This window comes from Blastomyces dermatitidis (genome assembly GCF_000003525.1).
Source record: "Blastomyces dermatitidis ER-3 genomic scaffold supercont1.9, whole genome shotgun sequence".
Lineage (NCBI taxonomy): Eukaryota > Fungi > Ascomycota > Eurotiomycetes > Onygenales > Ajellomycetaceae > Blastomyces > Blastomyces dermatitidis.
In genome coordinates this window covers 1,778,530-1,790,609 of record NW_025544782.1, presented here as the reverse complement: position 1 = coordinate 1,790,609, position 12,080 = coordinate 1,778,530, and the positions used below count along the sequence as shown (strand labels likewise).

The window sequence follows — 12,080 nt, the reverse complement described above, 5'->3', positions numbered from 1 at the left end:
CGCCAGTTCTCCGTTAGATCGTTTTATAAGCCTTGCCGACGGAAGTCAAAGCGCCTCCTTTGACAAGATTATCGACGAAGAAAGAGGCATAGCGCTCCACGCCCGCATTCGAATCCAACCATGGAAGCACCTCCTTCAGAAAATTGACCTGCGCTTCCTCATCCCCTTGGCCTTCAAACTCGGTAACCCAGACAGTGCCAATTCCATACTTCTGGCCAAGTGCGATTGCCTCGCTAACGTAGCGTTTGAAATCATCCACATTTCCACTAGGGCCGTGCCAGTGGACAGCAAGGAAGTCGATCTTGCAGTTTCCGGCGCAGACGTCCAGGAATCCCTGCATCCAGCCAAGGCCCTTTGGAGGGGCCCCATTGGAAACGGCTGGAGAGCCAAGGCGGGCTCTAGCTGCGTACGGGTTCATGTACTTCTGATACGCCGCCGCGGCAGCTTCTGGAGACATATTGGCTTGTGAGGCTATATCGGGTTCGTTGAAAGCGAGTAGATTCTTGCTACCAGCAGCAATTCCTGCCTCCGCATCGGCGTTCCATGATCCGTAGCCCCTGGGACCCCAAAGCATGGGTACGTATTCAATGCCGGCGGTGTAACCCCCAGGCCTGGGTTCCCAGTTGTAGGACCAGGAGAAGGGACCTCCCTCGAATGCAGTAAGGAGGTTAATATTGTTGTAAGCAAGGCCTCGTTTTCCCGAACCTGGGTTAGCAGCAATAGTGTAATAATCCGCTGCAGGGGCGCAGGAAACAGCGCAAGCCAGCGCGCTTGTAACGAGGAGAGATTTGAACGACACCATGACTTGAATTCGAGTCAGAATCGGGATTAAGACCAAAAAAAGGCAACCTCCTGTTTCTCGTGGTGGGTGGAGAATGTATTTTTGCGTACCTGAAATGAAAAGGAGCGAAATTCCACAAGAATATGTTAAATTCGATTAGGAGGAAAATTATCGTTGGGTTGGTGGTGTGCGAGCGACATTGGGAGATGGAAAATGAACGGGATACGCTGCTATTTATGTGCGATGCACGATGGGTCCTTTGTAGATAAAGGTGCCGTAGAACGTAATCCGCTGTCATCTTGCGATTGATGGGAGTACCAAGGATAGAGCCAAGAGCTAGTGATAGATGATCCACTTGCTGGGGACCAAAACTAACACGATACGCAGGCATTTTAGGGCTGTTCGCACATGGTAGCGAAATATGCTAGTGGACGAAAAGGAGGAGCCTGCAGGCGCGAAGGAAATGCAAGTTTCTGGCAAAGTCATAAAAAGGGCTAGACCTCGCGTTCCTAGTTAGGATGTCTCCGGATGTTTTGGAGGAGACGCACGTTTTTTATTGTCGCTCTTAATCTATCCAAAGCTCGGGCGCACATTGGACAAAGATATGGTTTGTTTCTGGGTACTTTATTCGCAACACCACAGTCCACCTTAAACCCGGTAGCGAATGAACATGGCAAGGGTGGTAGGAATTGATAGTTCTAAAAATGTGTAATCCAAGGTTATTTCGGGGAAATCCATCCCTTCTGGAGTGGACAGCAAATGGGTTCGTAAATAGTGCCTCGTTCGTCGTGAGGCTCAAGACTGCCTCGACACATGGCTGCTCAGGTACCGGTGCACGTAATCCAAAGCGGGCATAGCGCCAAAACCTTATTTCATTGACCCTTGTTACCCACGTGCAGCCAAGACGCCAAGAATGATGTGCGCCGATCTTTGCAGGACAAATCAGCGGCAACCGCGATTGACAGCGCATGAATCAATCCTAGACGCGAGAAATTTGTTTCAATATGGGCACCAGGCAGTAGCTCCATAACAAAGAAAAGCAACCTTTGGAAAATCAAAGAAGCTGCATGAAATAGTGCTGTTCAAGTTGTCCTGATTAGCCAACACTTTGGGATCTTAATCTCATTGGTATGTATTGAGCCTCCTGTGAAAGTATATTATCCGTAAATTGTGGAGATTATAGTGCAGGACATTTTGGTGAGCTGAAGAATACCGCCGGGCTAATATGTCAGTGCATCCCCACTGTAACAGTGATTTCTGCACCATTGCCGCGTTGAGGGGGAATGAATCAAAGGCTTTGTATGCTGCACGTGTGCCTGTTCGGCAACTGGTAGATGATTCTGCAACACTGTCTCTGGAGAGTACCCGAATATAGTATCATTTGACGGGCGTGAAAATCAGGGGTCGTTGGAAGTAGCCATCCGTATTTTAGCCTCGGGCTACCTGCGCAGTGCTGCACAATATGAAAAGCACCATAAATGCTTCGTATTGAAAGCAGTTGCCTGTTGCCGGAACAAAGTCTTCTGTAGAAAGGTCCCCCGAATCTTCAATAACCCAGGCGTCTTTCGCGTCAATAACATGCACATGCTACATGTAACTGCTGCCCGCTTAAGTAATGCTGTGGATTTGTTGAAGATATCAAAAAGGTCACCGCAGTATCCAAAAGTAAAATCAAAAGCTGCATTGAAGAATCTAGGAAAATTTCCTTGGATGTCTCCATGGATATTGCTTCACAACATCCGAAAGTATTGAGTGCGCGAAAGCACTATTCTTTCAACCACCACTTTTGGATGATGGCCCCTTTTTTTCACCTTGGCGTCTCCCCTCGAGCACTTTCATCACATCACTTACGCTATCCTTGTCGCCCTTCTTCTTCTTCGGGCCTCTCTTCCTTTTAGACCCCGCGCCGCGTCCCTCCGCTTCCCACCCACCCTCCTCATCCTCCTCATCCCCAAATCGACTTCCACCAAATCCAAGATCCAAGTCCATTGCATCTTCTCTTTCTCGTCTCTTGGCCTCTTCAAAAAATTTCTTGCGCTTTAGAGCAGCCTCTTGATCCAAATCAGCGTCATCACCAAGGGCCTCTGGAGCAGCCTGCCTAATGGCTGCTGCGCGTTTTAGTGCTGCAAGTATTGTTGGGTCGGCAGAAATAGGCGTAGGCTTGGTCGCAGTTTCTAGGTCTTCTTGGACGGTGGAAGACGTAGCAAAGTAATTCCGGGGTTTTGCTGGTTTAGGGGAGGTTGGTTCCTGCTGTGCGTAGCTCTCTTTGGCTACATCCAGATGAGGCAGCGAAGCTTTCTCTTTCGCTCCATCGTCTGCTTCGTCAGAAGACGAAGATTCGTCATCCTCATCATCTCCACCGGCAAGCGGGTTATAGTCCCTCCCGACTCCCTGGAAAATATCGTCGTATTCTTCCTCCACAGCGGCGGCTGCATTCGCCCGCGACAGAACTTCAGCAGGGACATCCATACCCAGTGGTTTCGCGTCTTTGTCAACTGGTAAAAGCCCACCGTCCCAAGATTTCTGCGCATGATCACCCAATTTATCAAGCCATCGAACTTTTCTCTTTGTCTTCCCCTCAGCATCAGTAGTGAGCAGGACCTCTCGTTGTCTGCCGTGTTCATCCTTTTCAATCCATCGTCTTTTCTCAGGCCTTGTTCCTATTTTCTTAAATTTTTCACCCAGCGGAGGAGCGGGAGGCTCAGAGGGGGTACATTGCACGCCACCAGCGGCCCGAGAAGCTTTCAACTCCTTCAAAATCTCATCTCGTGTCATTCTCCTGCCAGTATCTGGGGTTGAAGAAGACATAGTCCCCTTCTTAACCTTCTCAACCTTCTGCGCCGGCTCCTTCACTTCCTTCTCCTTCTCTGCAAGGACCATGTCAAACTCCTCATCAATATCCTGAAAGGTCTCCTGTTGCGGTTGCCCCGACACGTCTCCCTCAGGCCCGCTAGGAGGGGGTGCGTTTATATCCTCTCCGGCCTTAACTCTCCTTAACAATTTCCAATCCAACCCCTTGATCAAATGCGTACTTTTCACATCGCCTCCAACCCCAATCTTCTCCCTAAGTTTCTCAAACGTAGGCTGATCGACTTGGCCAAGTTTAACCATATCTTCCAACGCTCGAATCCTGGTCTCTAGATCATCATCTCCACGAACGCCCTTACCACCTTCCTTAGCATTCTCTGCTTCATCCTGGCCTGCCCGTCGTAGAAGTGTCCTATCCTGGTATCCCTCGGCCAACTTTGCACCTTTAGGAGCAGCGGACGATCTGAATTTCTTTGCGAGGGATGGTTGCGATTCACGGCGATGTTCGGCTAATTGGCGTGCAAAATCTACGCCGGTAACTGATCGACTGCATGGGTAAAGACGACAGTAAAAATGTTAGTCCTAGATGTTCAACGCAAGCAACCTGGGCAGCAGAGCTTGAACTGTGGGTATGGGGGGGCATGCGTACGGTGTCATGGGAATGCTCGATCTCATCTTAGATCCCAAAGCTGCTGGCTTTGAGCGAGTTGAATCCCCGCCAACAGGGGATGTCCGGTTGGTAGGTGAAGCGTCATGGCCCTTTTTCTGTTGATTTTCGAAGAGCAGGCGACGAAATTGCTCGTTGTTCATGGTCACACAGCCCGCACAGCCCGCTATGATTTAGTGATCTTGTATCTCTTTATTTAAAAAGTTTTCAAAAGAACCACATCATTTACGTTTCATGTAAAAAGGGAAAAATAAAAATAAAAAGAAACCAGTTGAGTGTCAGTAAACGTAAGCGGGTTATGTATGGCCTTGCTGTTTTGTAGATGAAGATGGTTTGAGGAGCTTCGGCCGAGCTTGACGCGAGGCGATTTGGATTACGTAATCAACAATCTCGTCCTTGCCTTACATATCGTGATAGATACACGGGGGATTAAGCACTATCGAATGGATAAATAAGTGTACCGGAAGAAGAGTGACAGGTAGAGCACACAAAGAAGGATATTCACTTAAAAGCTTTCTTAGTTAATACAATAAAAACGAAGAGCACGTCCGAAAAATAAACGGGGGAAATGAAAACGCAAACCAAAAATGAATCCAACGGTTTGCACTGTTCAACCAAAAGAGGGTGAGAAATTCATGACTCAATCACAAAACATATTATGCCCAGCATGCCCAAGCGTTTCAATTCCAAATTTCCAATCCCAAACATAGCAACATGCAAAACTTAGATAGTCTCCCATCCCCCGTTATTAATCTCTGCCTCTAGCCTTCTACTAATCACGGCAGGTACTCCATGCGCCAGCCACACGTCGCGGAGAAGCCGATCATACCGCTTCTGATTCAATATCAGGCGTCTATGATGTCTGAAACCTGGGTCAACTTCGCCATGAATATCCAGGTAAGGGGCATGATGCCAGGAACCACTCTTGTTATGGAGGAACAAGACCATGCATTTGCGGATATTGATGAAGAGGCCGATGTTCCCACCGCATCTATTATAATTACAAAAGCAATCGTTAGTAACTTGGGCACGAATTCAAGCTTGAAATTAGCTGAGCATGCGGGAAACGTGGGAAAAATTGTACATACTTAGCAACATGACGATTACAGCCACCCAGTTTCCGATCACCCAGAGGTCGACAGCAAACGGCCTGTGAGCAGAAGATGTCACCACAGAAGAGACAAATGCTTGGATCCGTGAGTTCTTTGCCAGTAGTTTTGCAACGGCGCCTCGTAGCCTCGTCTAAAAGGGTGTCAAAATACTTGGGAAGGCCCACTAGCTCGAAAATCGCAGGGTGCGGAAGTGACAAGGTAGCCAGTTGTTGCTGATCTTGTTGCTCCTGCTGCTCCTCCTGTTCATCATCGTCCGTTTCAGGCAACCAGGAAATGAAATGCGAAATCCACCCAGAAACTAGCTGCGCCATGCAATTCTCGTTATCTTCTCCGTCGTTCTTGACCAGCGAATCGAAAATGCTATCGATGGATGGAAGATTGAGTAGCGTCGCAAGGCGGTCAATCTCTGCCAAGTCGTTATAGTCGGAACCGGTATTAGGGAATTCGACCCCAAACTGAACATGGAGTAAAATCACGGCTTTTCGGAGGAAAGGGAGAGCATATATGTCAATTAGTCGCCGGAGGCTCTTCAACGTTTCGATCGAGACGTCCTCAGCGTGCTTAAGAAGATAGGAGCTTCCTTCCTCAGGCAATGTGCTATCGACTGATGACGCCCGGTACGTCTTCACAAGCCAATCAAACATAGCACGCGTCAAGGATTCATGTGGGCCCATGGGATCATCGTCTGTAGATGATTCCGAACCATGATTTTCCAACACTTCAAGGAAGCCCTTTGGTTGCAAAATATATCCTAGGAAGGTCTTTACGATTTCCGCGATATAGCACAGACGAACGACGTGGAGAATGTCAAGATTCAGCACAGGAACTATGCACAGCGAGCATTCAGAAAGGAACACGAAACTATCCTGCCGAAGTAACGGTTCGATGGACTTGTTTTCATAAGCTAGGTCAGATAAACCTGACAGTTCCGGGTGCCCGACGAATAGCTGACAGAGTCTCCGTCGATGCATATCCCTAAATTCATAGACGGTTTTATTTGTCGTCGTAGTGTTTAGTCCTCCGATTGAGCAGTACGAAAAAGCAGTTTCCGATAGAACACGAAGGTGAGTTAAGGTCATCTGCGGAATTTGAGCTAATAACGTGGTGCCACCTTCAGATCCAACACCCCGTTGCGCAATTTCCGCCGCTGTAATGGAAAGCCCAAGGCTTCTGAGCAGGACGTCAGTATGGATAAGGTCGTCCGATACATTCCCCTGATACCCGAATTGTGACTGGATTCCGTTGGTGCGGATGGTATCTCTCAGCCTTTTGTAGATAGTAACAAGCTCCGCGACCATGGAGTCGCTGGCTGTCGTGGTGGAAATAGTAGTTGGTTGCGTAGGGGGAGGTTCCATGGAGGTGATTTCATCTGCTGGAGGGTATAGGCCTGGCATTTGCAGCCTGGTCGGTTGTGGGAAAGATAGCAGTTCCGGAAGGGTGGGTGTTGCCAATTGATTCACCTTGTGGGACAAGGGGGTTATAAAATTCTTAGATACGTAATCGACGAACAATTCCTGATATCCCGAAGAATAAAGCTTATCACTCTCCATGATCAGAGCATGATTTCGGAATCTAGTCACAGAGTACACCAGGGTTTCGTTCAAGAATTCATCGAAAGAGTCTATCGTGCTTAACGCTCCAGGGTAGGACTCCTCCTTGCCCTTCCAAATGATTGGTAGGAAGGCATTTCCTAGAGCCTTGCACAGTGGACACACAAATTCATTGAGACGTAACCTTTCAGGTTGATTGCGAGCAACCTGATGTTGATGCCTCCTTTGCGCGGCGGCATAATAATCCTCGAAGCAGTGGTAGTGCATAATATGTCCGCAACCCGTCGTAACGGGGCCTTCTATTGTGTGCTTCGGCTTGAAGCCTTTACCCAAACCCTGCTTTTCTGTAATTACTTCACCCCCTGTCGAATCAAGGCTCCGTATCATTTTTCGATTCTCTCTAGCAACACCAAAGGGACGAATATTCTCGGCAGAACGGTCGAGACTCGAAGGGACTTTCAATACTTCTCCAACATAACTCGAGTCTTCCATGTCAGTTTGTCGGAAAAGTCTGCTATTTGCCATGAAAGCGAAGGTTCCGTAAATGCGCAAATCGTTAGTATCTTCCTGGCACAGAATACATCGACCATCTGGGTACTTCCACAGCTTCTTTTCGGTGGGACTGAGAATGCTCGGCTCTCCAGTCTCGCTCATATCATCATCCTCGCCCCAGTCAATAGAACCCTGTGCCTGCAAAAAGTTTTGCTGCTGCTGCTGGAACTGAGCCATCACTTTCGCCTGTCGATCGAGTGCTTGTTTCTTTTTAAGCTCGAGCTCGCTCTCCGTCCTGACAGCCGGCGATGGAGTCTCGATATTATCGAATGGAAATTTAAGAGCAATTGTGGCAGCAGCATAAGACTTTGGGCGCTTCTGCCAAAATTTCTTCAAAATGTGACGAATCTTTGGTCCACAGGAGGAAAATTCAGGCACCGTTGATATATTTTGAAGCAAGCCGATAATGCCTATCTCCGCGGTTTTAGTAAACTTGGTCCTGAACAGAGCGTGGTAGATGAAAGACTCCGTCGAGTCAGGTTGTCCCGCAGCATTGTCATGCGCGTCATCTTCAAGGACGTGATCTTCGAGGGTAGCTAAGAGAATCAGGTGAAGGACCAGATGCAAAAGTGTCTCGATCCTCGTGACAGTGATTGATTTGGTTACAGTATCGGCCGTCAAACAGTAGTCCAGGCAGTGATGAATGACTTGAGCAAACAATGGAGTTTGGGTAAAGTCAGAAAGCCCAACATAGGCTCCCGACCGTATCACGCGAAGTTTCGGCTCGAACACAATTGACGATGCATCTTTGCCTGTCTTCTTCGCCATCCACTGCTTATATGAGTTCTCGGCCTCTTCTCTCTGGTTCTTAGTATAGTATGTGCAGTATGGATCCACGAGATCGAGATAATCAGGCTTCAATTCAAAAGTGCCTGTATCATTCATGCCTTCAGGGGGACGGAACGTAGCGACCTCAGCCAACACCTCCTGTAAATTGCCCGATTCTCCAGACTTATCACTCATGCGAATGGTCAAGTCAGTATACGACAGCGGCTTGAAACATAGTGCATGCGCAATATCTCTAGCCATAGTACTATTCCGAGCATTGTCGCCATCGTCCACGCCTGTCAGCGACGTTCGATCGGTGACCAAGACGATCATTAAATGAATCATCTCTTCCAGAATATCCACATGTTTGGCATCGTCATAGCCAGGTCTAGTCGCATAGCCGCCTCGCATCCAGTCCCCAACACCGAAACGGTCAATCATGCTCGCAAGAAACCTACTAGGATCACAAACGACAAAAGCAGTCTGCAGCAAAAAGAGATCCCGATAAAATGCCATTTCACGGGTGGTAACTGCGCGATACTGACCCATTTGATGTCGAAGACTGAGCCCATTTCTCACCCACATCCCAGCTTTCATCTGTGCGAGCCACGCACACACCCGCAAGGGGTAATCAAACATGGTGAGTAAAATATCATCCAGACTAAGATTTGGGATGGGCGTATCGACTAGTTGCTGAGATTTAACCATCCCCGCGGTGCGGAGTAGCACATCTCTCATTTTATCTTGTGACATATCCCGTCCACATTCCAACAGCCAGGAGAGTGTATAATGGAGTGCATGATGGAAACTGATCGCACCGCGCTCCACCGCAAATTCGACGATTCGATGGTGCGAAACCTTCTGGAAAGCGTCTTTTTCGAATTCGACGTATGAAACAGACTTGAAGCGGACGTAGTCTTTAATCTCAGCTTGGTTAAAGCGATGTTGCTCCACCCCTAGTGAGTTAACCATCGTTGAATAAGCGGCAGTAGCTATTGCATCATAGATGTGAGCAGCGTCTTCTTCCGATTCGTTTTTACGGAAGGCTTCACAGAACAGACGGCACAAGCGATTAATTTCGCGCATCAGAATAGATGCCCCAATCCAGCCTTCAGTCTCATATTCAACGTGGGCTTCGACTGCGCGAACATTCGGGCAAATGCCCTGCGGGAGTTTAACGAGGTCCAGGAACTGATTTAGATACTGACGCTCATTACGGATCCGACTCTTGACATGATCAGATAGAAGGAGATAGCGCAGGTCAAGGAAGAAATGGTATAGTCGTCTGTTAGTTACCGAGCCAGTGTCTATTGAGAGAGTCGCGTTAGGGTTAACATCTTGGGGTTCCCCGACCTGGCGAGTGGTAAGGAAGGTATAAAGAATAGCCATAATATTCGTCAAGAAGTTCCCCCGTTCGACAATTTCTTCGGTTATAGAAGGGGTTGTCAATAGTTGTAGAGAAAGGTTAATGATAGAATGGTCTGGTTCCCGATCCGCGATCAGATACAACTGGGCGAGAGCGGTATATAAAGCAGAGAACCGCAGACCGAGGATGCGTTTGAACTGCGGTATGTTGACGACGGTACCTAGGCATAGTTCCCGAACGTCCGTCCTGGTTTTCTTCCATAGCCTCAAGTCGAAGAGGATAATCCAATCAAGTCTTGTCCTCTTCCGCAAATCTTCATAGGGGGTTAGATTTTCATTATGGTAAAATCGCCGAGGCTTAATCTCCCAGTAAGAAGGTGCTCCCTCAGAAGGTTCGCATCTCACGCCGGGAGTTTGAGGAATATTGATTTTTCCACCAGAAACGGAACCCGTAGAACCCTCACTGCCAGGGCCGGTAGGTGCAATGGGGGTATCAATGCCTTGGTCAACTGCTTGCTGAGGAGGCTGTTGTGGTGGGGGTGGGGGTGGAGGTGGTGGATATCCAGCGAAAGTAGCCTCCTCGGCTTCCAGGTCGTCGTCCGCCATTTCAGCGTCGGCATTAATAGTGTTTGCCCTTGCTTCTATGGCTTCTACAACTTGTCCCAGGTTACGCCGAACGTGCTCGGCTTCATCCATCTCCTCATCCCCATCACCCTCAATTCCATTATCGTCATCCTGCTCTCCATCCATTTCTTGGTCTTCTTCCCCTGCGTCCTGATCACCGAGATTCAGATCATCAGCAGTCATGGGAAGCTGCACAAGGGCCCCCCCGGGAACGATGGCAACTCGTACAGAGTAATTCCTCGACCTATCCTCCTCCTCGTTATCATAGATACCGTGCTTCCCAATGTCGGCATTTGATGCACTGCTTCCAAGTCTCCAAGGTTGAATCATCTGATCGCACACAGTCTGCCTGAGCAGGTGATTGTCCTCTCCAATGGAACAGGACGCAATATCAGAAAGCCACTCAATAATAGTCCCACACATCTGCTCTCGGTACGTATCTCTCGCAGATCTTAACGTGACAGTAACCCTAATCTGCTCGATGATCTTCGACACCGAAAGTAGGCTTTCCAAATCCTTCGAGTATCTCACCACACTCCTCCCAATCTCATGAGTCTCGTTGGCCTTCTCTATCCCGAATTTAGACCCCTCTCGACAGGCACGCGACAGTTGATTCGCAACCTCGGTAACAGTATGTTTCTCGTCATTCCAGAGGACAAGTGCAAACTCAGGCTCCTCTTCGACAGGATCACTCCCACCATACCATTCTGCCGATAGCCTCGATGCCGCCTCGTCCTCCCTGATGCCATTTTCAGTCTTTGGAAGCCTCAGTTGCTCTGGAGAACACGAGATAACATCGCAGAAATAGTCATAAACCCTGCTGATCGTTGTAGTAACACTTTCCACCAATTCAGCAGGCGTCTGCGCAGCAGACGACGATGCCGACGACTTCCCTGCCCCCTCAACGTCCTGCGGCATCTCCGTATGTATAGCACATAGAACAGGGACCTTAAACGCCTCCTCGTCGCCACAGTCACAGCACCCATTATACCCACTAGATAACGAAATAGAATACTTGTGGCCCGTATGATCTGAAGAATCGAAGCAGCGCGTACACAGCGCGCATGTATCGTCTATAGAGCAAGTCATGCAATGGTATGAAGCTTCGCCGTTTTTGAAAATGTGCCCGCACCGTTTCCCACGTGCAGCTTCGGTATATTCAGCCCCTTCAACGGCACCCTGAACTTCAGACAACTTCCATTTACCGTCTGCAAAGCCGTCGGGGAAGAGCAGGCGGAGATATTCTTCATTGTAGCCAGTTAGGGAGTGGAAGAGGAGCTCGAGGAGGTCTTGGCTGGCTTCCTTAGTGTAGCGGTAACCATGTCGGGAGGGATGCTCCAGCAGAGCCCGGCCGAGTCTCCGTTCAAGATTCGACAACATGGTACTGCTGTATGTTGTTTTTATCTCACCTTCGTTAAGGTCATTTATATCGTATTGTCCCGTGACTTAAAATTATGGTGCCGCGAGGTTGTGGATTTCGTATGTCCGGTTGGGTTGAGTGGTTGGTGGTGGGGAGGCGAAAGAGGGGACTCGGAGAGTTTGGGCGTAAGATGAAGAAAGTGAGAAAAAGTTTGCAAATGAATAACTAAGAGTTGAGGATATTAACTGCAAAAGGAAAACAGTAATAGGCAGTGAAGAGAACTATGAAAGCGATGGGAGTTGGTGAAAGCGTTTGTTGATGGTTGATGTTGGATTGGATATCAAGTCAAGTATTTACTTTGTTTGCTTCCCCACCATATGATGTTTTGGTATCAATATTTATTTAAGTCTATCAGAACAGTAAGCAGCCACACCGCAGCATAACACCACCTACATTATTTACTTGCTCTAAATATGCGCCAAATGCACTAAAT

At 48.4% G+C, this 12,080-nt stretch overlaps 3 protein-coding genes across 3 annotated transcripts; all 3 read right to left on the bottom strand.

Moving 5' to 3' along the window:
* Positions 1–13: 13 nt before the first annotated feature.
* BDCG_07655 (uncharacterized protein) lies at positions 14–802 on the bottom strand (the record flags this gene model as incomplete). Its single annotated transcript, XM_045423440.1, has 1 exon — positions 14–802. The coding sequence occupies one exon, from the start codon at positions 800–802 to the stop codon at positions 14–16; it is 789 nt and encodes a 262-aa protein (XP_045278839.1).
* A 1,752-nt stretch (positions 803–2,554) lies between these two features.
* BDCG_07654 (uncharacterized protein) lies at positions 2,555–4,399 on the bottom strand (the record flags this gene model as incomplete). The annotated part of the gene is made up of 2 exons (XM_045423439.1): positions 2,555–4,136; positions 4,239–4,399. The coding sequence occupies 2 exons, from the start codon at positions 4,397–4,399 to the stop codon at positions 2,555–2,557; spliced, it is 1,743 nt and encodes a 580-aa protein (XP_045278838.1).
* Positions 4,400–4,589: 190 nt separating this feature from the next.
* BDCG_07653 (E3 ubiquitin-protein ligase UBR1) lies at positions 4,590–11,937 on the bottom strand. The gene is made up of 2 exons (XM_045423438.1): positions 5,345–11,937; positions 4,590–5,247 (listed from the first exon to the last, which is right to left on the bottom strand). Exons 1-2 carry the CDS (start codon positions 11,605–11,607, stop codon positions 4,980–4,982), a joined length of 6,531 nt encoding a protein of 2,176 aa, XP_045278837.1. The 5' UTR covers positions 11,608–11,937; the 3' UTR covers positions 4,590–4,979.
* Positions 11,938–12,080: the final 143 nt, after the last annotated feature.

Excerpts from the sequence above, each read along its gene's own strand:
- BDCG_07653 (XM_045423438.1), bottom strand. The coding sequence starts at position 11,607 with ATGTTGTCGAATCTTGAACGGAGACTCGGCCGGGCTCTGCTGGAGCAT. Across the intron at positions 5,248-5,344 it reads TGTAATCGTCATGTTGCTAA|ATGCGGTGGGAACATCGGCC; the intron begins GTATGTACAATT and ends TAATTATAATAG.